Genomic DNA, 26,209 nt, shown 5'->3' with positions numbered 1-26,209 from the left:
ACAGGAAATAGCAAACAAGAGGACTCCACTAGCAATAGTGAGGATATATTACCAAAAACAACTGGTGGGAGCTCCATTGTTGGTGCTAGGGAGAATAGGAATAAGACAGGTAAAAATGCACCAACAGGGAATACAGTCACAGAAACCCAAGGCAAATGGAAACAAAGCCTGTGCACATACTATGCACTTGGTATCTGCAGACATGGGAAATCTGGAAAAACAGACGGGACGTGCAACTATGACCACCCTAGAAAATGCCGTGCCCATATGACAACAGGAAAATGCAAACTCCCTTCCTGTAAGCTTTTTCACCCTGAAATGTGTACCTCTTCAGTACAGGAAAGACTGCTATAACTTAAATTGCCAGGCACACCATCTAAAGGGGACAAAAAGATACAAAACATCCAGGCCATGGGAAAACCTGGGTAGCCACAGCCACTCAAGAGGGAGAGGTTTTTTAGTGCCAGGAAGGAAAAAAAACTGGCAGGAAATGGCAGAAATCATACACCAAATCCAGGTATTCCTGGAGTGGAACCACAGTCGATGGCCTCCACTCCAAACCAACAACAGATACAGATATTAATGCCAGAAAAAAAATCCCCCCCCAGTACCAACAATACCACCAGTCCGATGACATTCTTCTTTGCAAATATACAGGGTCTAAAGCCAGCAACAAACAACAAATACCTTTCATCCGTGGACTGCTTGCAGAGGCAAAGGCAATGTTTGCGGCTTTCACTGAGACCCACATAAAGGATCACTTGGACAACGAAATATGGATCCCAGGTTACAACCTATACAGATGTGACAGAGTGAACAGGCAAAAGGGGGGGGGGGGGGGTTGGCCTGTACATTGCAGAGTCACTTGTTTGCACAGAACTGCTTAATGCCTCAAATGATGTAGTGGAAGTTTTAGCAGTAAAGGTCGAGAACCAAAACCTAGTCATTGTGGTAGTCTACAAGCCTCCGGATGCAACATCCCAGCAATTCCAGGAACAGCTGTTAAAAATTGACCACTGTCTGGAAAATCTTCCAGCTCCTGCACCCAACATCTTGCTCCTGGGGGATTTCAACTTAAGACACCTAAAATGGAGGAATACAGCAAATAATATTGTTGCAGTAATAACACCAGGAGGCGGCTCTGATGAAAACTCAAACTCACACGAGCTTTTAAATCTCTGCACAAAATTCAATTTAAACCAGCAAATAATAGAGCCTACTAGACTGGAGAATACACTAGACCTCATCTTCACTAACAATGATGATCTGATGAGAAATGTCACCATATCAAAAACAATATACTCAGATCACAACATAATTGAGGTTCAGACATGTATGCATGGAGCCCCAGACCGACATAATGAGATTAGTCACGAGGGAGCATTCACCAAATTCAACTTCAATAACAAAAACATAAAGTGGGACCAAGTAAACCAAGTCCTAACCGATATCAGCTGGGAAGATATACTAAGCAACACAGACCCCAACTTATGCCTAGAACAGATTAACTTGGTGGCACTCGATGTATGCACAAGGCTTATTCCTCTAAGAAAAAGGAGGAGTAGATGTAAAATAGAAAGAGACAGGCGCTCCCTTTACAGGCGACGGAAAAGAATAACAGAGCGGCTAAAAGAGGTCAATATATCTGAAATGCGTAGGGAGACACTGGTCAGAGAAATAGCAAGCATCGAACTTAAGCTAAAGGAATCTTATAGGAGTCAGGAATTGCAGGAAGAACTAAAAGCCATAAATGAAATCGAAAGAAACCCAAAGTATTTCTTCTCCTATGCCAAATGAAAGTCGAGAACAACGTCCAGTATTGGGCCCCTACTTAAACAAGATGGGCCCTACACAGATGACAGCAAGGAAATGAGTGACCTACTCAAGTCCCAATATGACTCAGTTTTTAGCAAGCCGCTAACCAGACTGAGAGTCGAAGATCAAAATGAATTTTTTATGAGAGAGCCACAAAATTTGGTTAACACAAGCCTATCTGATGTTATCCTGACGCCAAATGACTTCGAACAGGCGATAAATGACATGCCCATGCACTCTGCACCAGGGCCAGACTCATGGAACTCCGTGTTCATCAAGAACTGCAAGAAGCCCCTATCACGAGCCTTTTCCATCCTATGGAGAGGGAGCATGGACACGGGGGTCGTCCCACAGTTACTAAAAACAACAGACATAGCCCCACTCCACAAAGGGGGCAGTAAAGCAACAGCAAAGAACTACAAACCGATAGCACTAACATCCCATATCATAAAAATCTTTGAAAGGGTGCTAAGAAGCAAGATCACCACCCATCTAGAAACCCATCAGTTACACAACCCAGAGCAACATGGGTTTAGAACAGGTCGCTCCTGTTTGTCTCAACTATTGGATCACTACGACAAGGTCCTAGATGCACTAGAAGACAAAAAGAATGCAGATGTAATATATACAGACTTTGCAAAAGCCTTCGACAAGTGTGACCATGGCGTAATAGCGCACAAAATGCGTGCTAAAGGAATAACAGGAAAAGTCGGTCGATGGATCTATAATTTCCTCACTAACAGAACACAGAGAGTAGTCGTCAACAGAGTAAAGTCCGAGGCAGCTACGGTGAAAAGCTCTGTTCCACAAGGCACAGTACTTGTTCCCATCTTGTTCCTCATCCTCATATCCGACATAGACAAGGATGTCAGCCACAGCACCATGTCTTCCTTTGCAGATGACATCCGAATCTGCATGACAGTGTCTTCCATTGCAGACACTGCAAGGCTCCAGGCGGACATCAACCAAATCTTTCAGTGGGCTGCAGAAAACAATATGAAGTTCAACGATGAGAAATTTCAATTACTCAGATATGGTAAACATGAGGAAATTAAATCTTCATCAGAGTACAAAACAAATTCTGGCCACAAAATAGAGCGAAACACCAACGTCATAAGACCTGGGAGTGATCATGTCGGAGGATCTCACCTTCAAGGACCATAACATTGTATCAATCGCATCTGCTAGAAAAATGACAGGATGGATAATGAGAACCTTCAAAACTAGGGAGGCCAAGCCCATGATGACACTCTTCATGTCACTTGTTCTATCTAGGCTGGAATATTGCTGCACACTAGCAGCACCTTTCAAGGCAGGTGAAATTGCTGACCTAGAAAATGTACAGAGAATAAATAACAAAAAGGCACAATACCGTGACTGGAACGATACACAAATAACCCGCACATAAAAGACAGAAGCTTACGACGACGGATGTGTCATTTCATCCTGTCGGTATTATATACAATTCTTGTACTACTACTACTACTACTACTACTACCACTACTACTACCTCCACCTCTTCCTGCCTATATATAGCCGTTCTGCTCCTCCTCTGTTAGTGTGACTTTGTCAATGGTCCAAGTCGGACCGAAACGTCGTCGTAAGCTTCTGTCTTTTATGTGCGGGTTATTTGTGTAATGTACAGAGAACCTTCACAGTGCGCATAACGGAGATAAAACACCTCAGTTACTGGGAGCGCTTGAGGTTCCTAAACCTGTATTCCCTGGAATGCAGGCGGGAGAGATACATAATTATATACACCTGGAAAATCCTAGAGGGACTAGTACCGAACTTGCAAACGAAAATCACTCACTACGAAAGCAAAAGACTTGGCAGACGATGCAACATCCCCCCAATGAAAAGCAGGGGTGTCACTAGCACGTTAAGAGACCATACAATAAGTGTCAGGGGCCCGAGACTGTTCAACTGCCTCCCAGCATACATAAGGGGGATTACCAACAGACCCCTGGCTGTCTTCAAGCTGGCACTGGACAAGCACCTAAAGTCGGTACCTGACCAGCCGGGCTGTGGCTCCTACGTTGGTTTGCGTGCAGCCAGCAGTAACAGCCTGGTTGATCATGCTCTGATCCACCAGGAGGCCTGGTCGCAGACCGGGCCGCGGGGGCATTGACCCCCGGAACTCTCTCCAGGTAAACTCCAGGTTTGGTAGTAAAAACACAATTTTAACATACACATGCACATCCTTTAAGAGTTCAGGATGACTACAAGAACTATTAGGAGTGAAAAGAATCTTGAATGCAAGGTTCTTGTTGTGCAAGTAAAACCTGACTTTGGGAATAAATTGATACTTGAACCAGTCAATATATAAGGCTTAGATGACTGAGTTAGACCTCCAAATAATTTCAAAATGCTTTTGTCTGTACTTTTTAAAGAACAGGGAGTCTTGGATCGTTAATTAAGCATAGGCTTATACTTAAAATCACCTGATGCATTACCGTACAGAAGCAAACTGAAATGCTCTTTTGCTGCCTTGAATCCAGGTACACTCCTCTCATTAGCTAATGCAAGTTGTAGACAGCATCTTCGAAAAAACATCTTGGCAGCATTGAAAACTTCCTCTGACTTATAGCCACCCTCAGAAATAACTTTTTTCAATTCTGGAGGGAAAGTCTCGGCAGCAGAGTGATCAGCAGGTGCACCTTCACCAGTAACTTTAATATTATGCAGCTGATTGCATGATTAAAACTTTTGGACCCAGCCAGAACTAAACACACAGTCTTGTTTAGGTTTTCCTTCTTTATCACATACCATTTTATGGTGTGTTATGAGGAAATTAAGTAGTGCATCTTTCCTGGTTTTCCATTCAGTCCACTCACTCAATAATTTTTCTGTCTTATTTAGTCATTGTGACCTGTATGTCATTTTTTCAAGAGGTCACAACCTAGGATACTTATTGCACAAGCTTTTAGTGTCTCCTCATTCTTTATAATTGTATAAATAATACTTCATTGAGACCAGGGGCTCTCAAAATCTTTTTTTTTTCTTTAACAAGAAGGCTTTTACAGTTATTCTTCTTGTCATACCAAAAGTACAAAATTTGATGGAAAATTTATAGAATTACACAGGTACAAAGTCAGTGATCTCCACACAATTTACAGTTAAAAGATTTCGCCCACATTGAGTTCTATTTTAAGCCGATTCCATTGTTCCATTCGACCAAATGTTTAGCTATTTCACTGGTATGCCTTCTGTTCTATCAAATGAGCACAAGCATTTCCTCTGTTCATTAGTCACATCTCCAGGCTTCTCCTGTATAACACTTGCCTTTCATTTTGAATTCTTAGTCAGACAAAAATAGAAGATTTACTCTATTTCTCAGATTATAAAATTAACCAGGAAAGATTGGTGATGGTTTGTAGCATCCTCATAATTTAATTAGACATAGACATATCAAAAACCCATAAAACAGACTGTGGGTTGTAGGGGGGCTTTACCCATCCTCTGGAATATCAGCAAAACTTGAAAATTTCTGATACTTTGAGCTCAATTTCAAGCTACTTTCAGTTCTGAAACCAATCAAAATCATCTCTATTTCAGTAGTGTCTTTTCCATTCTATCAAATGATACCAAGAAATAGCCAATAAAATCATAAAAGCCACCTGAGAAAACACTTCAAATTTGCTATTTTAAACCATACACTTGGTCACAGTTTTGTTTTACTCATCATGCATGGTGGATCAGAGCCTGATCAACCAGGCTGTTACTGCTGGCTGCACGCACTCCAACGTACGAGCCACAGCCCGACTGGTCAGTTACTGCCTTTAGGTGCTTGTCCAGTGCCTGCTTGAAGACAGCCAGGGGTCTATTGGTAATCCCCCTTATGTATGCTGGGAGGCAGTTGAACAGTCTCGGGGCCCCTGACACTTATTGTATTGTCTCTTAACGTGCTAGTGACACCCCTGCTTTCGTTGAGTGATTTTCGTGTGCAAGTTCAGTACTAGTCCCTCTAGGATTTTCCAGGTGTATATATCATGTATCTCTCCCACCTGCATTCTAGGGAGTACAGGTTCGGAACTTCAAGCGCTCCCAGTAGTTCAGGTGTTTTATCTCCGTTATGCGTGCCGTGAAAGTTCTCTGTACATTTTCTAGGTCAGCAATTTCACCTGCCTTGAAAGGTGCTGTTAGTGTGCAGCAATATTCAAGCCTAGATAGAACAAGCGACCTGAAGAGTATCATCATGGGCTTGGCATCCCTAGTTTTGAAGGTTCTTATTATCCATCTTGTCATTTTTCTAGCAGATGTGACTGATACAATGTTATGGTCCTTGAAGGTTAGATCCTCCGACATGGTCACTCCCAGGTCTTTGACGTTGGTTTTTCGCTCTATTTTGTGGAAGGAGTTTGTTTTGTACTCTGACGAAGATTAATTTCCTCATGTTTACCATATCGGAGTAATTGAAATTTCTCATCGTTGAGCTTCATACTGTTACACAATACTGTTTTCTGCAGCCCACTGAAAGATTTGGTTGATGTCCGCATGGAGCCTTGCAGTGTCTGTAATGGAAGACACTGTCATGCAGATTCAGGTGTCATCTGCAAAGGAAGACACGGTGCTGTGGCTGACATCCTTGTCTATGTCAGATATGAGGATGAGAAACAAGATGGGAGCAAGTACTGTGCCTTTTGGAACAGAGCTTTTCACCGTAGCCGCCTCAGACTTTACTCTGTTGACTACTACTCTTTGTGTTCTGTTTGTGAGGAAATTATAGATCCATCTACCAACTTTTCCTGTTATTCCTTTATCATGCATTTTGCGTGCTATTATGCCATCATCACACTTGTCGAAGGCTTTTGCAGAGTCTGTATATATTACATATGCATTCTTTTTGTCTTCTAGTGCATCTAGGACCTTGTTGTAGTGATCCAGTAGCTGAGACAGGCAGGAGCAACCTGCTCTAAACCCATGTTGCCCTGGGTTGTGTAACTGATGGGTATCTAGATGGGTGGCGATCTTGCTTCTTAGGACCCTCTCAAAGATTTTTATGATATGGGATGTTAGTGCTATTGGTCTGTAGTTCTTTGCTATTGCTTTACTGCCCCCTTTGTGGAGTGGGGCTATGTCTGTTGTTTTTAGTAACTGTGGGACGACCCCCGTGTCCATGCTCCCTCTCCATAGGATGGTAAAAGCTCGTGATAGGGGCTTCTTGCAGTTCTTGATGAACACGGAGTTCCACGAGTTTGGCCCTGGGGCAGAGTGCATGGGCATGTCATTTATCGCCTGTTTGAAGTCATTTGGTGTCAGGATAATATCAGATAGGCTTGTGTTAACCAAATTCTGTGGCTCTCTCATAAAAAAATAATTTTGATCTTCAACTCTCAGTCTGGTTAGCGGCTTGCTAAAAACTGAGTCATATTGGGACTTGAGTAGCTCACTCATTTCCTTGCTGTCATCTGTGTAGGACCCATCTTGTTTAAGTAGGGGCCCAATACTGGATGTTGTTCTCGACTTTGATTTGGCATAAGAAAAGAAATACTTCGGGTTTCTTTCGATTTCATTTATGGCTCTTAGTTCTTTCCGCGATTCCTGAATCCTATAAGAATCCTATAGCTTAAGTTCGATGTTTGCTATTTCTCTGACCAGTGACTCCCTACGCATTTCAGATACATTGGCCTCTTTTAGCCACTCTGTTATTGTTTTCCGTCGCCTGTAAACGGAGCAACAGTGAAAGAGTTAACTCCTAGAAGACTTATGATACATAATGCATTGTCAAGCTCTTCAGGAAATAATTCCTTCAGATGGGTCACCTTGATGCTGTTGAAATGCCTCTTCATCCAAGGAATCCATTTTCTTGGATCAAATCTGATTGCCTTCCATTACCCAGTACTGTATGACCCTAACAGATTTATCACTTCTCCATGAAAGTACTGTAATACTAATTCAGGAAATGATAGATCCAGGTGGACAATAGATTATGATACAGCTACTTCTTACTGACATCACTCTTACTGTCATTGTTGCATAATTAGAAAGTTATTCTGATGATGAAACCTGTACACCCAATGTTGAGGCATGTTTGAAGAGCTTCCAGCCCTTGCACCAGTTGTTGAGGCATGTTTGAAGGGCTTCCTACCTCTTCATTTATTGTTGAGGCACGTTTGAAGGCTTCCAACCTTCTACACCACATGTTGAGGCACGTTTGAAAGGCTTCCAACCCATTACACCCATTGTTGAGGGATATTTGAAAGACTTAGAGGTTGTCAGTCATGTCTGGGAGTCCAGAAAGTTGTTACTTATGTCTGGGGGTCCAGAGTGGAGTTCACTCACCTTATTACTTGCCAGTATTACTTGTTCCAGAGTGTTTTCTCTCATAACAACATCCAAACAATAAACTTCAATCAGTTTTTTGAAATAGCTTCTGAACCATCACTCCTCCATCTCCTTCAATTCCATGTATTCTATCACCCTTTTCCACATTTCCATCCCTTTTTAATTCAGTCTGTATTTCCACCCTCAGTTCTATATTTACTTCATCTCTTCCAATTTCATCTCCATCTCCACTCTACCCCATCCCCTTTGTCTTCTCCATCTGCTATATTAACTCCATCCCCTGTTTACTACAGACCCCCATATGCTCCATCCCCTCTATTTGCTTTTAGCCTCTTCATATCCTCTGCATCATCTCTTTACTCCATTTCCTCAGTTTACTCCATCCTCCTGTCTCTTCCTTCAGTTTCATCTACTTCAACCCCTCTATCTGCACCTATTTCATCCCCTACATCTCTATATTTCGTTTTTCCCTCATCTCTTGTTTCCACTTCAAATCCTCCATCCCCTCCTTTTTGTTGCATCAATTCCAACTTCATCCCTTCCATACACTTCAGTTCTTCTATATAATCCATCCACTTTATATACTTAATCTGCTGCATTAATTCTCTCTCCAGCTACTCCATTTGTTGTACTCTGTTGATTCCCTTCCATATATTTATTTTATCCCCTATGACTACTTCTCTCCATTTACTCCATCCTCTTCATATACCCCACCTCTGGGGCCAACAAGTGTCCCATAATAGAGTAACTTATTTTATCTAATGAAGACCAGTATGAAGACATGATGTTTGCACTGCACTGTTAATTAAGGTAACTACTCATGAAAACAAGATAGTGTTGTTTATAAGTGTATTGTTTTAAATGAGTAACAAAATATATATTATAATTTTATTTTTGAAGCATATACAATTGTTACAAAATTAGAGAATATTTATTTCAGAAAGTCTCTGGTTATGCAGAACATTTTGGATATACTGAAAGTAGGACCTAAAACTAAACCCCCCATATAATGGACTGATAAGGGAGATTGTTCAAATGTCTGTTAAGTCAGAAAAAAATTTAAAAATATAGAAAAAAAGCACTGGTTTATTACTGGGTACCTAATATAGTACTGTTCACAGTTTACAGTTATGGGGGTGTACCAAACCATCAGTATCATTATCAGTGGTTTTGGCCAATTTTGATGGTATCAGTATCAATATCAGTGGGTATCAGGTAATTTTGATAGTATCTTTACCAATTTATAATTCTGTATCAACATCAGAAAATAATTTGGTGTTTTCCCATCCTTCTACAGTCATATTGCAATAAACATTGAAAATAAAGAAGTTAAACATATAATTCATCCAGTGGATTTTGCCTTTTATTTTATATATCTGTTATACAAAGTTTTTTTTTGTACTTGAGTCAGGTACTTGACTGCCCAAAATGCAAAGCATTTCAAGTAGACCTTTTCTAGGAATAGTACAATTAGAACACAAAATATATATACAAGAAGTTTTTTTATTGAGGTTTTGCTTACATTTACAGTGGTCTTAAGGGCACACTGATGTTATGAGCACAAAAAGCAGTACTGTATATTATGTAGCTTTAACCTAGTTTAATGTAGCGAGGTGACTAGTTAGCAATACCTGATGTGCTCTCTCTCCTGGCTTAGCTGGATAATACAAGTTTCACTGTATCTAGAAAACATTAAGGGGCATGTAAGTTCTCCTGTCTTCTAATAACATGTTCATTATTCCACTATAATCTACTATAATCTGATCAGATGCGATAGTAATTACGGACGGGGTAGATTACAGTGGAAAAATGAAAATGTTATTTGAAGATGGGGAAACTTACATCCCTCTTAATGAACAGTATTCGTTAGATGGGATTTTTTTTTAATCATGATGTATGGTTGATATGTGTATGAGAACACATTTTAGTGAGGACATTTGTATGACATGTCTGAGGACACATTTACATGAAGACATTTGTGTGCTACAAGTATGAGAACATTTGTATGATACATGTAAGAATAAATTTGTATGAGGACATATATGCATATGATACATGTGTAAGAGAACATGTTTTTTATGAATTATTGTATGGGGACACATTTGTATGATACATTCTGTACAGTACCTGTACTCTGGAGGAGGAGGGGAAAGAGTCGTTTGAACTGTGATGTCAGCACACGTTTAGCACAAATAGCTATTGAATGAATGAAGCGGGAAGTGTTTCTTTTTTTTTTTTTTTTTGTCATCCACCTCAGTGGGAGACAGTGAATGAATTAAAAAGAAAATGTTTAATATACTTGTTTGAGGCCTCATGATTTATTTGTACAGTGGAACCCCAAGTTTCAGCCATAATTTGTTCCGGAAAGCTGTTCAAGTGCCGTTACCGAGCGAATTTGTTCCTATATGGAATAATGTAAATTAGATTAGTCCATTTCAGACCCTCAAAAATACACTTACAAAAGCACTTGTTTGAGTTTGGAGCTGTACGAAACTCGAGGTACCACTGTATAAGGATGCATTTGTGTGATACATTTGTATGTGAACACATTTGTATGTGAACACATTTGCATGCAGTGCATTCACATGTTCGTACATTTGTATAAGCATGCATACATACATATGTGGACACACATGTATTTGGACGTAGTTATATAATACTCTGTACATAGAGACATAATTGTATGGGAACTCACCATACTAATAGTACCAGAAAAACAAGTACAGAAGACAAATGCATTTGAGGATGTAATAACCAAGTAAACATGCAGTTATAGCATAAAATAAACTGCTGACACAGTTCCAGTGACCTTCCCTTGAACTGCAACATCCTCACCACCTCTCCTTCAGTGTAGGTACTGTACCTCTCATCTCCAGGACTCGAGGCCAGCATACCAGTTTCCCCAAGTCCCTTCAGAAATGTTACCATGTTCACACTTCAACAGCACATCAAGCCATAAAAACCACCTATTTCCACTCACTCCCATCCATCTTACTCATACAAGCCTGCTGGATGTTCAAGCCCCTAGCACTGGATACCTCATTTACTCCTTTCCCTCCAACCCTTCCTAGGATGACCTCTACCCCTCCTACCTTCCAATCTGGATTTATATACTTCTGCATCACCCTATTATTCTCCATCCTCTCTAAATGGCCAAAACACTTGAATTATACTTTTCATAATGCCATACTATCTTCTAATCTCAGTGCTCCAAATTCTCTGCATAATATTCACACTAAACTTTGCTCTCAAACGTGACATTTCCACTGTCTCCAGCCTCCTCTTCACGGCAATGTTTAGTCTTACACTGATATGAAACTGTTGGTCTGTATGCATGTGTACACATAGACACATGCAGAGGTACGATAAAGCTCTTGAAGCAGGGAGAGAGCGGACCTAGTAGCAACCAGTGAAGTGGCGGGGAAATGAGCTGTGACTCGACCCCCTGCAACCACAAATGGGTGAGTACATATGCAAGAGTGCATATACATGCATGCATACATATACACACATTCATTTTTTATATTTTCTGCATTAGAATTTTATAACTACCCTTTCATTATTCCTGTTGACTGCATTCATGTACAGGGGACGGGTTATGCAATATGGGGATATTTTTCTTGGACAGTGAAGTGACCAAAGTACATCTAGTTGCAAGTGTGATGTCCAAACACTTCTGGCAAGATGGCTTTGTAGATGAATGGTTCAGAGAACCGACATGTTGATAAATTAGACACATATGCAACTCTTGGGTATCTTTACTGAGGAAACGTTTCGCCACACAGTGGCTTCATCAGTCCATACGTAGGGGAAACTTGAAGAACAGAAGGAGAATGAGGTAACCAGTCCCTCAACCTTGAGTCGATGTGTTCAGTCTATCAATCTTGAATAGAATACGGCGTATGAGCGGAGAAGCAGCTTATAAACCGTATGGCAGGAGAGGTGCAGCAGTCATAGGTGGTGTCACATTTGTTCAATGTGGAAGTAGGTCGTGCCCAAGAATTAGGCAAGCGAAGAATTCCTAAGTATTAAGATCCCAAGAAGTTGCAGTGTCTGACAGGTTTGTAGATGAATGGTTCAGAGAACCGACATGTTGATAAATTAGACACATATGCAACTCTTGGGTATTTTTATTGAGGAAACATTTCGCCACACAGTGGCTTCATCAGTCCATACGTAGGAGAAACTTGAAGAACAGAAGGAGAATGAGGTAATCAGTCCCTCAACTTTGAGTCAATGTGTTCAGTCTATCCTTCTGTTCTTCAAGTTTCTCCTACGTATGGACTGATGAAGCCACTGTGTGGCGAAACGTTTCCTCAATAAAGATACCCAAGAGTTGCATATGTGTCTAATTTATCAGCAAGATGGCTGTTTAATGAATGGTGGTGAGCGTGTTTTCTTTCTAGTGTCACCCAACCTTGGTGGGGAAACAGCTAGAGTGTATTAATAAAAGAATGATTGTAGACACACATGTATATGACAACAACATGTATGTGAACACAATTATATGAGGACACCTGTATGATAGATTTGTATCTGGATGCGTTTATATGAGTATATATAAGATGTCTTTGTATGACAAGGACACATTTGTATGATGACACAGTTTACACATTTGTATGATGACACAGTTTACACATTTGTCTGATGACACATTTATTTGATAATAAATTTAAATGTTGGCATTTGCATGAGGACTAATTTTTTTATAATGGACACATTTATATAAGGACACAATCATCTCTTAATTATTTTTTGTTAACTTGTTTTAATTTTAAACCAGTTTGATTTTCTGATAACAAAAGTTCATTGAAGCAGAGCTATTTGTAGCCATTTCGTAGAATTACCGACAATATGTAAAGTAAAAGGACACAAGTGCAACTAATGTGACATTTTATTGTGGCAACGTTTCGCTCTCCAGGAGCTTTGTCAAGCTGTTACAAACAGTACATGGACACAGAGGGTATATATAGGCTCAGAGTGAGGTGCAATACTAGTGGTAGTAGTGGTAGTAGTAGTAGTAGTAGTAGTAGTGGTAGTAGTAGTAGTAGTAGTGGTAGTAGTGGTAGTAGTAGTAGTAGTAATAGTAGTAGTAGTAGTAGTGGTAGTAGTAGTAGTAGTAGTAGTAGTAGTGGTAGTAGTAGTAGTAGTAGTTGTAATAGTAGTAGTAGTAGTGGTAGTAGTAGTAGTAGTGATATAAGTTGTAGTACTAGTAGTAGTAGTAGTAATACAATATGGTAGAACAATTAACTTGCACATGAGTAAAAGGATATAAAAGCTATTACTTGGGTAACATAAAAATAGGTTAGATATTTATGTTGGAGGCTGGATTAGAGAAGGCCTGTTTCAAAGTTCATCCTCTGTAATGTGCTTGTTAATTGTTCTACCATACTGTATTACTACTACTACTACAACTTATATCACTACTACTACTACTACTACTACTACAACTTATATCACTATTACTACTACTACCACTAGTATTGCACCTCACTCTAAGCCTACATATACCCTCTGTGTCCATGTACTGTTTGCAACGGCTTGACAAAGCTCCTGGAGAGCGAAACGTTGCCACAATAAAATGTCACATTAGATGCACTTGTGTCCTTTTACTTTACATATTTGTAGCCATAAGTTCATCTATTCTGAAGTTTATGTTCTGTTTGTGTGAAAAGTTAAGAGGAATAACTTAATTTTATGTAATTTCCAAATAATCTCTCAGGAGGGTCACAGTTATCTTAAAATGATCTTCTCTCAGAAGGATCACAGTTTGCTTAAAATGCTTCTGTACCTAAAGAGTTTGTCTCTGATATGAAATATTATCTTTAACAACATGGGGCAAGATGCAGAATTCAGAATTTTTCTTATATTTATAGCCAGTTATTTCATTTATATCTTCTATATGCTAATGGTGATCCATCACTTAGAGGTTATGGAGATTATTGATTATATCCTGGTGTTTAGTGTGATGTGCTATACCTGAGATAGACATAATTTAGCATGATGTGCTGTGTAGTAGGTCTTGAAAGTTTTAGTCTAAACTTGAGTTAATTCCACACCTCAGCAGCTGGGTCAACGGATGTATCCCCAGGTTATGGTAAGCAGTTCTCAGTAGGAGCAGCCCTTAAACCAGATCCCATGCTCCAATAATTACATTGATCAGTGATTTATTTTTTCACCCTAACCCTTTCTTTTCTTATGTCTTATACCCTTTCATGTACTGTACTGCATATACTTAACCCTTTCATGTACTGTACTGCATATACTGTACTGCCCTACTCTGGTACTTGTTTTGGTTGCTGTGTTCCTCTGCAACCCTTTGTCCACCCTTTCATTCACTGATCATTTATCATGCACCTGTATTTATTAGTTGTATATCTGAAAACTTTATAGTAATTTGTTATTTGATAATTGTTCTCCCAACACTTACCAAAGACCTCCATTACCCTTAGTTCTTCCTTCGCCACCACTACACCCAGTACACTGACATTCTGAGTGGATATATTGAGCTGATAATCCCATTTATTTGGCAGCTATATAATTGCTGCTATGCTTAAAAAATTTTAAGGTTTATTCTTTGCCCAAGTGTTTTGTTTATTATTAAATGTATATGTGCCTTTATAATGTCCAATCTGAGACTGATATATATATATATATATATAACTTGCATAAAACTGCATCTTAAACCCTGAAAGCTGTATTTCTGTGTCAACTCATACTGATAATCACTCTCTGGGACTCCTGCAAATCAGAAGTAAGTTTTTCAAGGTTTAAGATGGAAATTTCTGTTGTGAGACCCTAGGATGGAGGGCAGTTGGAATCATACAATCTGTTTTGAGACAGAGAAGGCAACTGTTAAAGGAGGAATCCATACTGGTATATCCAGGAGACAGAAACCTTTGGAACATGAAGAGCAATTTTTTTGAAAAATAACGATTGTGTTGCAACTGTGTGTAAGATCTCCATACTCAGCATAAACTAAGTCCACACCATAATGCAGTAAACCGTAATAAGAGCATAATGTAAGACCAGTAATAGACTGTCCTTATATATATATATATATATATATATATATATATATATATATATATATATATATATATATATATATATATATATATATATATATATATATATATATATATATATATATATATATATATATATATATATATATATATATATATATATGTATGTCCTGTCTAAGGGCAATGTGTGGTGTAAATATTATGCAGAAAATTCGGAGTGTGGAAATTAGGAGAAGGTGTGGAGTTAATAAAAGCATTAGTCAGAGGGCAGAAGAGGGGTTGTTGAGGTGGTTTGGTCATTTAGAGAGAATGGATCAAAGTAGAATGACATGGAAAGCATATAAATCTATAGGGGAAGGAAAGAGGGGTAGGGGTCGTCCTCGAAAGGGTTGGAAAGAGGGGGTAAAGGAGGTTTTGTGGGTGAGGGGCTTGGACTTCCAGCAAGCGTGCATGAGCGTGTTAGATAGGAGTGAATGGAGACGAATGATACTTGGGACCTGACGATCTGTTGGAGTGTGAGCAGGGTAATATTTAGTGAAGGGATTCAGGGAAACCGGTTATTTTCATATAGTCGGACTTGAGTCCTGGAAATGGGAAGTACAATGCCTGCACTTTAAAGGAGGGGTTTGGGATATTGGCAGTTTGGAGGGATATGTTGTGTATCTCTATACGTATATGCTTCTAAACTGTTGTATTCTGAGCACCTCTGCAAAAGCAGTGATAATGTGTGAGTGTGGTGAAAGTGTTGAATGATGATGAAAGTATTTTCTTTTTGGGGATTTTCTTTCTTTTTTGGGTCACCCTGCCTCGGTGGGAGATGGCCGACTTGTTGAAAAAAAAAAAAAAAAAAAAAAAATATATATATATATATATATATATATATATATATATATATATATATATATATATATATATATATATATATATATATATATATATATATATATATATATATAGTATATATAGTGGTCCCTCAATTATCGTCCTTAATCCGTTCCTGGAAGTGGGACTATTATCGAAATAGACGATTTTTTTAATCAATTTTCCCCGTAAGAAATAATGTAAATACAATTAATCCCTTCCTGACACCCAGAAGTATTAAAACAAACAAATTTTTTACATGAAATATAGATGTAGTACATAAAAAATACATTGGGACATGATGAATGAAACATTAACAGCATAACACTCACCTTTATTGGCGATTCTTCTTAGTGTATGGAAGACTGGAGGAGGAAATCCCCACTAGCATTAGCACAGAAAATGAGCGTCAGCCTGTCTTTCATAGGCTTGTGTCCTGGCAGTGCCTTTTCTTCCTGAGTAATGTAGGTCCTTTTTGGCATTTTCTTCCAAAAGAGGCCTGTTTTGTCACAATTGAACACTTGTTCATGTTTCAGTCCTTCAGCCTCTATGTAGACCTATGGCAGCCTCACCATGCCTTATCACACTGTGTATGCCTGTACGCTTCTTAAATCTCTCAAACCAGCCTTTGCTGGCCTTAAATTCACTCACATCACCACTAGTTACAGGCAATTTCTTTACCAAATCGTCATGCCTACCCTTTTCACAAATAAGCGTGTGGCCAGTTCGCCCACATGTATGCCACTTTCATATTGTTCAATGATGTTTTTCTTAAATTCAATCATATTTCTCACCTTCTTTACCAAAGGCTTGGCACTAGGAGCTTTCTTTGGAGCCATGGTAGCTTATTTAGCACTTGCAAGCACTAAAATGAATGGAATACATGTACAGTGGACCCTCGACTAACGCTATTAATCCGTTCCTGAGAGCTCATCATTAGTCAAAATAATTGTTAGTCAAGTTAATTTTCCCCATAAGAAATAATGGAAATCAAATTAATCCGTGCAAGACACCCAAAAGTATTGAAAAAAAAAATTTTTAACACATGAAATATTAATTTTAATACACACAAACTGAAGAAGACATACACAGTTACATGACACTTACCTTTATTGAAGATCTGGTGATGATTGATGGGATGGGAAGAGGGGAGTGTATTGATGGTCTTAGTGTTTAGAAGGGGAATCCCCTTCCATTAGGACTTGAGGTGGCAAGTCCTTTTTCGGGGTTACTTCCCTTCTTCTTTTAATGCCACTAGGACCAGCTTGAGAGTCACTGGACCTCTGTCGCACAACATATCTGCCCATAGAGGTCTGTACCTCCCGTTCCTTTATGACATTCCTAAAGTGTTTCACAACATTGTCAGTGTCACCATTAAACACTTGTTCAGGTTTCAGTCCTTCACTGTCTATGTACTCCTTGAATTCCTGCACATATTTTTCAGCTGCTTTTTGGTCCAAACTGGCAGCCTCACCATGCCTTATCACACTATGTATGCCACTACGATTCTTAAATCTCTCAAACCAACCTTTGCTGGCCTTAAATTCACTCACATCACCACTAGTTGCTGGCATTTTTCTAATTATATCGTCATGCAACTTCCTAGCCTTTTCACATATGATCGCTTGAGAAATGCTATCTCCTGCTATCTGTTTTTCGTTTATTCATACCAATAACAATCAACATCTTCTATCACTTGCGATCTCAGTTTCAAAAACATAGTTGCACCTTTGGCAAGAACAGCTTCCTTGATTGCCGTTTTCTTGGCCACAATAGTAGCGATGGTTGATTGGGGTTTTGTGTACAGCCTGGCCAGCTCGGAGACATGCACTCCACTTTCATACTTAGCAATGATCTCTTTCTTCATATCCATAGTAATTCTCACCCTTTTTGCTGTAGGGTTGGCACTAGAAGCTTTCTTGGGCCCATGGTGACTTATTTTGCAGGTGCAATCACTAAAAAGGCTGTGATAATATGAAATGTTCCGATTGTATGCTTGGAAGCGACCGCGGTGGCTGGCTGGCTTGTAAACACTGGCCAGAAGTGGACGCGTCTCAGACAGAACGAATAGTGTTGGTCGAGTTTTTTAGTGCTAATCGAAGCAAAATTTTTGCGATAAAATGTATCGCTAGTCAGATTTATTGTTAATCGATGCCATCGCTGGTTGAGGGTCCACTGTATTTTGAAATATTTCGCATGAACACATGAGGGGACCGTCGCTCACTGGTAAACAATGGCACACTGGCTGGGAATCGAGGCAGAGGCAGCTCAGAGCTGTGAGTACGCGTCCAGGACGAAGGATGATTAGCGAGTTAACGGACCATTTGCGAGCCAATGTTTAGACGAAATAACGCGACTATTTCCAAAATGGACGACTCTCAGCCCGGGCGATTATTGAGGGACAACTGTGTGTGTGTGTCTATATATATATATATATATATATATATATATATATATATATATATGCATATGCATATGCAGTAAGATCACAGTAAACAAGATCTTCCCAAATTCTATTAATTATAAATTAGATCCATTTATAATTAATAGAATTTGGGAAGAATTTAATAATACACTGGACAAATAAAGGATCACTTGGACAATGAAATATGGATCCCAGGTTACAACCTATACAGATGTGACAGAGTGAACAGGCAAAAGGGGGGGGTTGGCCTGTACATTGCAGAGTCACTTGTTTGCACAGAACTGCTTAATGCCTCAAATGACGTAGTGGAAGTTTTAGCAGTAAAGGTCGAGAACCAAAACCTAGTCATTGTGGTAGTCTACAAGCCTCCGGATGCAACATCCCAGCAATTCCAGGAACAGCTGTTAAAAATTGACCACTGTCTGGAAAATCTTCCAGCTCCTGCACCCAACATCTTGCTCCTGGGGGATTTCAACTTAAGGCACCTAAAATGGAGGAATATAGCAAATAATATTGTTGCAGTAATAACACCAGGAGGCAGCTCTGATGAAAATTCACACTCACACGAGCTTTTAAATCTCTGCACAAAATTCAATTTAAACCAGCAAATAATAGAGCCTACTAGACTGGAGAATACACTAGACCTCATATTCACTAACAATGATGATCTGATAAGAAATGTCACCATATCAAAAACAATATACTCAGATCACAACATAATTGAGGTTCAGACATGTATGCGAGGAGCCCCAGACCGACAAAATGAGACTAGTCACGAGGGAGCATTCACCAAATTCAACTTCAATAACAAAAACATAAAGTGGGACCAAGTAAACCAAGTCCTAACCGATATAAGCTGGGAAGATATACTAAGCAACACAGACCCAAACTTATGCCTAGAACAGATTAACTCGGTGGCACTCGATGTATGCACAAGGCTTATTCCTCTAAGAAAAAGGAGGAGTAGATGTAAAATAGAAAGAGACAGGCGCTCCCTTTACAGGCGACGGAAAAGAATAACAGAGTGGCTAAAAGAGGTCAATATATCTGAAATGCGCAGGGAGACACTGGTCAGAGAAATAGCAAGCATCGAACTTAAGCTAAAAGAATCCTTTAGGAGTCAGGAATCGCGGGAAGAACTAAAAGCTATAAATGAAATCAAAAGAAACCCAAAGTATTTCTTCTCCTATGCCAAATCAAAATCGAGAACAACGCCCAGTATTGGGCCCCTACTTAAACAAGATGGGTCCTACACAGATGACAGCAAGGAAATGAGTGAGCTACTCAAGTCCCAATATGACTCAGTTTTTAGCAAGCCGCTAACCAGACTGAGAGTCGAAGATCAAAATGAATTTTTTATGAGAGAGCCACAAAATTTGATTAACACAAGCCTATCCGATGTTATCCTGACGCCAAATGACTTCGAACAGGCGATAAATGACATGCCCATGCACTCTGCCCCAGGGCCAGACTCATGGAACTCTGTGTTCATCAAGAACTGCAAGAAGCCCCTATCACGAGCCTTTTCCATCCTATGGAGAGGGAGCATGGACACGGGGGTCGTCCCTCAGTTACTAAAAACAACAGACATAGCCCCACTCCACAAAGGGGGCAGTAAAGCAACAGCAAAGAACTACAGACCAATAGCACTAACATCCCATATCATAAAAATCTTTGAAAGGGTCCTAAGAAGCAAGATCACCACCCATCTAGAAACCCATCAGTTACACAACCCAGGGCAACATGGGTTTAGAACAAGTCGCTCCTGTCTGTCTCAACTACTGGATCACTACGACAAGGTCCTAAATGCACTAGAAGACAAAAAGAATGCAGATGTAATATATACAGACTTTGCAAAAGCCTTCGACAAGTGTGACCATGGCGTAATAGCACACAAAATGCGCGCTAAAGGAATAACAGGAAAAGTCGGTCGCTGGATCTATAATTTCCTCACTAACAGAACACAGAGAGTAGTCGTCAACAGAGTAAAGTCCGAGGCAGCTACGGTGAAAAGCTCTGTTCCACAAGGCACAGTACTAGCTCCCATCTTGTTCCTCATCCTCATATCCGACATAGACAAGGATGTCAGCCACAGCACCGTGTCTTCCTTTGCAGATGACACCCGAATCTGCATGACAGTGTCTTCCATTGCAGACACTGCAAGGCTCCAGGCGGACATCAACCAAATCTTTCAGTGGGCTGCAGAAAACAATATGAAGTTCAACGATGAGAAATTTCAATTACTCAGATATGGTAAACATGAGGAAATTAAATCTTCATCAGAGTACAAAACAAATTCTGGCCACGAAATAGAGCGAAACACCAACGTCAAAGACCTGGGAGTGATTATGTCGGAGGATCTCACCTTCAAGGACCATAACATTGTATCAATCGCATCTGCTAGAAAAATGACAGGATGGATAATGAGAACCTTCAAAACTAGGGAGGCCAAGCCCATGATGACACTCTTCAGGTCACTTGTTCTATCTAGGCTGGAATATTGCTGCACTCTAACAGCACCTTTCAAGGCAGGTGAAATTGCCGACCTAGAAAATGTACAGAGAACTTTCACGGCGCGCATAACGGAGATAAAACACCTCAATTACTGGGAGCGCTTGAGGTTTCTAAACCTGTATTCCCTGGAATGCAGGAGGGAGAGATACATGATTATATACACCTGGAAAATCCTAGAGGGACTAGTACCGAACTTGCACACGAAAATCACTCACTACGAAAGCAAAAGACTTGGCGGACGATGCACCATCCCCCCAATGAAAAGCAGGGGTGTCACTAGCACGTTAAGAGACCATACAATAAGTGTCAGGGGCCCGAGACTGTTCAACTGCCTCCCAGCACACATAAGGGGGATTACCAACAGACCCCTGGCAGTCTTCAAGCTGGCACTGGACAAGCACCTAAAGTCAGTTCCTGATCAGCCGGGCTGTGGCTCGTACGTTGGTTTGCGTGCAGCCAGCAGCAACAGCCTGGTTGATCAGGCGCTGATCCACCAGGAGGCCTGGTCACAGACCGGGCCGCGGGGGCGTTGACCCCCGAAACTCTCTCCAGGTAAACTCCAGGTAGAATAGTTTGTGGGGTGAGTTGTGCAAAGGACCTATCCAAGTTGGGTCGGCGCACGTCAGGTGTTTAACCGTTGTGGGATCTGATAGTGAGGTGCTGGCCAGACCCCTTATATAGCTTCCTTGGATGCTTTACTTTCATAGTTCCTTGATAATGTGAGTAGTCATGAAAGCGCTTGGAATTTCTCTATTCTTTCAGAGTGGTTGTTTTGCATATATATATATATATATATAGATATATATATATATATATATATATATATATATATATATATATATATATATATATATAGATACAGTAGGGCCCCACTTATACGGCTGGTTAAGTTCCAGGCTACCGCCATAAAGCGGAAACCGCCGTAAAGTGGAACACCCTTTTTTTCCACTTACAAATGCATACAAACACTAGATAACAAGTTTACATTAACATATATTATGTTAGCAATAGCACCAGGCATCAAAAACAATAAAAAAGTACAATACACACATAGTGCACTCATTACTTACATTAAAATATTTACAGTCTTAATCTAGGGTGAGACAAGTAGTATTTATTGTAAGAAATCAAGTGTGGTATGTATGGTAGTCAGCCAGGCTACCATACCAGGCCACCCCACCCACACATACAATTCTATGATACTTAAGCATCCCAGAGCGATAAAATGTACATACAGTTCACTCATTACTTACCTTAAAATATAGGGTGAGATGAGTAATATTTATTGTAGAAAATCAAGTGTGGTATGTATGGTAGTCAGCCGGGTTACCATACCAGGCCAACCCACCTACACATAATATTCTATTACATTTAAGCATCCCAGAGCGATAAAATGTATATACAGTTCACTCATTACTTACCTTAAAATATTTGCAGTCTTAATGTAGGGTCAGGAGTAAGTAAATGAGATAAAACGAATGAATGAGAGAGAGAAAGAATGAGTGCATGAGAGAGGACAGGCGCAGAGTTATGTAAACAAACCAGGCGAAGGTAAGTTTTGTAAACAGTGTACACGTCTGGTTTGTGTACAAGTTACATTGTGTACAGGTTGTCTCTACATTGATACGGTAGAATAAATAAAGAAGAACACTCCCATTCTCATGTAACATCATTTTGAGAAGAAATGATGCTCTGAGTGAAGGCAATGGAAATAAGTCACTCTGACTTTTTTGGGTTATCCTAGGTTCTCTACACATGTTGTTATGTATGATAATCTATGTAACTGTATTTGTGTATACCTGAATAAACTTACTTACATACATACGAAAGGAATAATTTTCTACAGTTACCCCCAGTAACACATTTTCTCTTATGTTAGATTAGAGAAAATGTTATTCTTGGCATCACTTGTACAAGTTATCTAGCTACCACATCTCATATTTATGTTTATTTATTCTATTTTGGGGTGTATTTATCATCTTTTTATGTTATGTATCATGTTTATTATATAATTTTGAAAAAAATATCATGGATGGATTAATGGAAATGTGTATACTAACGTTAATATACAACATTTAATGAGACTTGGTGATTATTATTATTATTATTATTATCATTTCTAATATGGCGTCACTTGTGCAAGTCGTCTGCTACCACATCTCATATTTATGTTTATTTATTCTATTGTGGGGTGTATTTATCATCTTTTTATGTTATGTATTGTGTTTATTATATAATTTTGAAAAAATATAATAGATGGATTAATGAAAATGTGTACATGTATTTAATGTAATATACGACATTTAAATGAGACTCGATGATTATTATTATCATTACTAATATGACGTCTGGAGACATAAGACACTTACTGATTTTTATGTGTACCTGCATGCCAGCACAGTATGTAAGTTTATTTAAGTACAGGTATACATAAGTATAATTATCAGAGTATATATAAAATATGAAATAACTTTTAAAAACATTTGAAATTTTGGAGTTTCCAGACAAAATGGAGAGACTTAGTGCTTACTGAGCTCACGAAGAATGTAAACAAACAGGGTGGGGCGCGGTGACCGTATTAGAAAGTCAGGTGGGGGGAGCCGTATAGCGAGTTTTGGTCATAATTTGAAATGACCATATTAGCGGAACACCGTAAAGTGAAACACCGTAAAGCGGGGCCCTGCTGTATCTATATAAATATATATATATATATATATATATATATATATATATATATATATATATATATATATATATATATATATATATATATATATATATATATATATATATAATATATATATATATATATATAATATATAATATATATATATATAATATATATATATATAATATATAAAATATATATATATAATATATATATTATTATAATCAAAAAAGAAGCGCTAAGCCACAAGGGCTATACAGCGCTGCAGGGTAGGGAAGGAAGCAAGGGAATTGGATGGCAGAAGGGAGGGGGGATGATCAGCAGGTTACAGAAAACAGCGGGGCAGGGGATAGTACGGGGGTAGAGGGTAGCAAGAGATTGAAGTAGAAAGGGCTGAAGGTATCAGAATTTGTGAAGTAAGTCAGTTGTTGTCAAAAAGTCAATGAGAGAGTCCGGATGAAAGGTGGGTCCATCAGCGAGAAGGGAAGGTAAAGAGAGAGCAGCGGAGCGAAGACGACGACAGAGGTAAATTCTGCGTGCTCGTTGATAAAGTGGGCAGTCCAACAGAATGTGGCTGACTGATAATGGAGCTTGGCAATTCTCACAGAGAGGAGCAAGATGCCTCTCCATGAGATATCCATGAGTAAGACGAGTATGGCCAATGCGAAGATGGGAGAGAGTAGTCTCCCAACCTCGACACTGGTGATAAGAAGACGGCCAGTAACCTATACTCGGTTTAATAGATTGAAGTTTGTTGCCGAGCATAGTAGACCAACGTTGTTGCCAACGGGTGTGAAGGTGGGAAGATATTGCAGCAAAATAGTCCGTAAATGGAATACCTCTATAAGAAACTGGTAGGTCATGTACTGCTGACCGCGCAGCAGTGTCTGCCTGTTCATTGCCCTGTACGTCAACATGACCAGGGACCCAACAAAAAACAATATCTTTATGCTTGGTAAAGATGCGGCGTAGCCAAAGTTGGATACGGAGGACTAAGGGGTGAGGTGTATCAAATTTTTGTATAGCCTGTAAAGCACTAAGGGAGTCTGAGACAACCACAAATGATGACACAGGCATAGATGCAATACGGATAAGTGCTGTAAGGATGGCATATAATTCAGCAGTAAAAATACTAGCCGAAGATAGTAAATGCCCTTGTACGACGCTGTCCGGAAACACTGCTGCGAATCCTACGCCGTCAGAAGACTTAGAGCCATCTGTGTACACAGCAATGGCATGAGAATGAGAGTGAAAGTGGTCAAGAAAAAGAGAGCGGGAAGCGACCGTAGACAGTTGGGCTTTCGAGCAAGGGAGGGAGAAAGAACAGACTCGAACAGCTGGAACTTCCCAGGGGGGTAGGGAAAAGTGAGATGCTACATGTACATAGAAAGGTGGTAGTTGAAGAGAAGACAAGAGCGAATGAAGGCGAAGAGAGAAGGGACGGAGTAAACAGGGGCGGCGAACAAATAAAGAATGTCTACTAATATCAGTGACCATTCTATAAATGGAAGGATTGCGGAGATCATGAGAGCGTACATAGTAGCGCAGGCAATGGGCATCACGGCGATCAGATAAGGATGGAACGTTCGCTTCTGCATAGAGGCTCTCGACAGGGGAAGAGCGAAAAGCACCAAGGCATAAACGTAATCCTTGGTGATGAATGGGGTTAAGGCTAGAGAGAGTAGCAGGAGATGCCGCTGAATAGATCTGGTCACCATAATCAAGTTTCGATAAAATAAGGGTGGAATGTAGGCGAAGGAGGGTTCGACGATCAGCTCCCCATGAAAGATGAGCAAGGGTTTTAAGAAGGTTCAGCCGGCTGTGACAAGTTGCCTTCAGAGAGGTAATGTGAGGTTTCCAGGATAACCTACGATCAAAGAGGAGGCCCAGAAACTTGACTGTATCACGTTCAGGGATACGGGAGCCATAGAGGTACAAAGGATGATCGGAGATGACAGAGCGTCTAGTGAAAGTGATTTGGTGGGTTTTAGTGCTGGAAAATTTAAACCCACGTGTGGTGGCCCAATTGGAAACACGGTCGACTGCATGTTGGAGAGAAACTGTAATGAGGTGACAGTCAGCGCCTGCACAGGCAATAGCGAAGTCATCAACATAGAGTGATGACCAAATATTTGATGGAAGACTAGAGGCCAAATCATTAATAGCAAGGAGAAAAAGTGTTGTGCTCAGAACACATCCCTGGGGGACACCTTCAGCTTGGATAAAGTCCGGGGAGAGCACATTATTAACCCGAACACGGAAATGCCTGTCAGTTAAAAAGTTCTTAAGGAAGGATGGTAGATTGCCTCGAAGGCCTAAGGAGTGGGCTTGGGCTAAAATATTATACCTCCAAGTTGTGTCATATGCCTTCTCAAGGTCAAAAAATATGGCAATAACTGAGTGGTTATTCGCAAAGGCATTACGAACATACGTATCCAAGCGTAGTAAGGGGTCTATGGTAGAACGTCCCTTACGAAAGCCATATTGACGAGTGGAGAGACTGTTGTGTGTCTCTAAATACCACACTAAACGTCTATTTACTAGGCGTTCCATTACTTTGCAAACTGCACTGGTAAGAGCAATGGGACGATAGTGGGAGGTTTCATGTCC

General features: G+C 39.9%; 1 protein-coding gene across 20 annotated transcripts in view; it reads left to right on the top strand.

Moving 5' to 3' along the window:
- Nucleotides 1-26,209, top strand: part of sei (seizure) — a 668,222-nt gene that overhangs the window by 557,353 nt on the left and 84,660 nt on the right. For 11 of the 20 annotated variants that reach the window (XR_011391988.1, XM_053786177.2, XM_053786160.2 and 8 more), the window contains one exon: nt 14,168-14,200. The exons of 7 other annotated variants lie outside the window; for them this stretch is intronic. Coding sequence is in view for 11 of the 13 variants with exons in the window: in XM_053786177.2 (XP_053642152.2) it covers nt 14,168-14,200 (33 nt within the window). In the remaining 2 variants the exon portion in view is untranslated. Of the gene's footprint in view, nt 1-14,167; nt 14,201-26,209 lie in introns of those variants that run through there. 2 more of the 20 variants (XR_011391992.1, XM_070084823.1) reach the window with 2 other exon arrangements.

This window comes from Cherax quadricarinatus, chromosome 14 (genome assembly GCF_038502225.1).
Source record: "Cherax quadricarinatus isolate ZL_2023a chromosome 14, ASM3850222v1, whole genome shotgun sequence".
NCBI classification, from domain to species: Eukaryota; Metazoa; Arthropoda; class Malacostraca; order Decapoda; family Parastacidae; genus Cherax; species Cherax quadricarinatus.
Note: the sequence above shows the minus strand (reverse complement) of the source record. Positions and strands in the feature narration are given on the sequence as shown.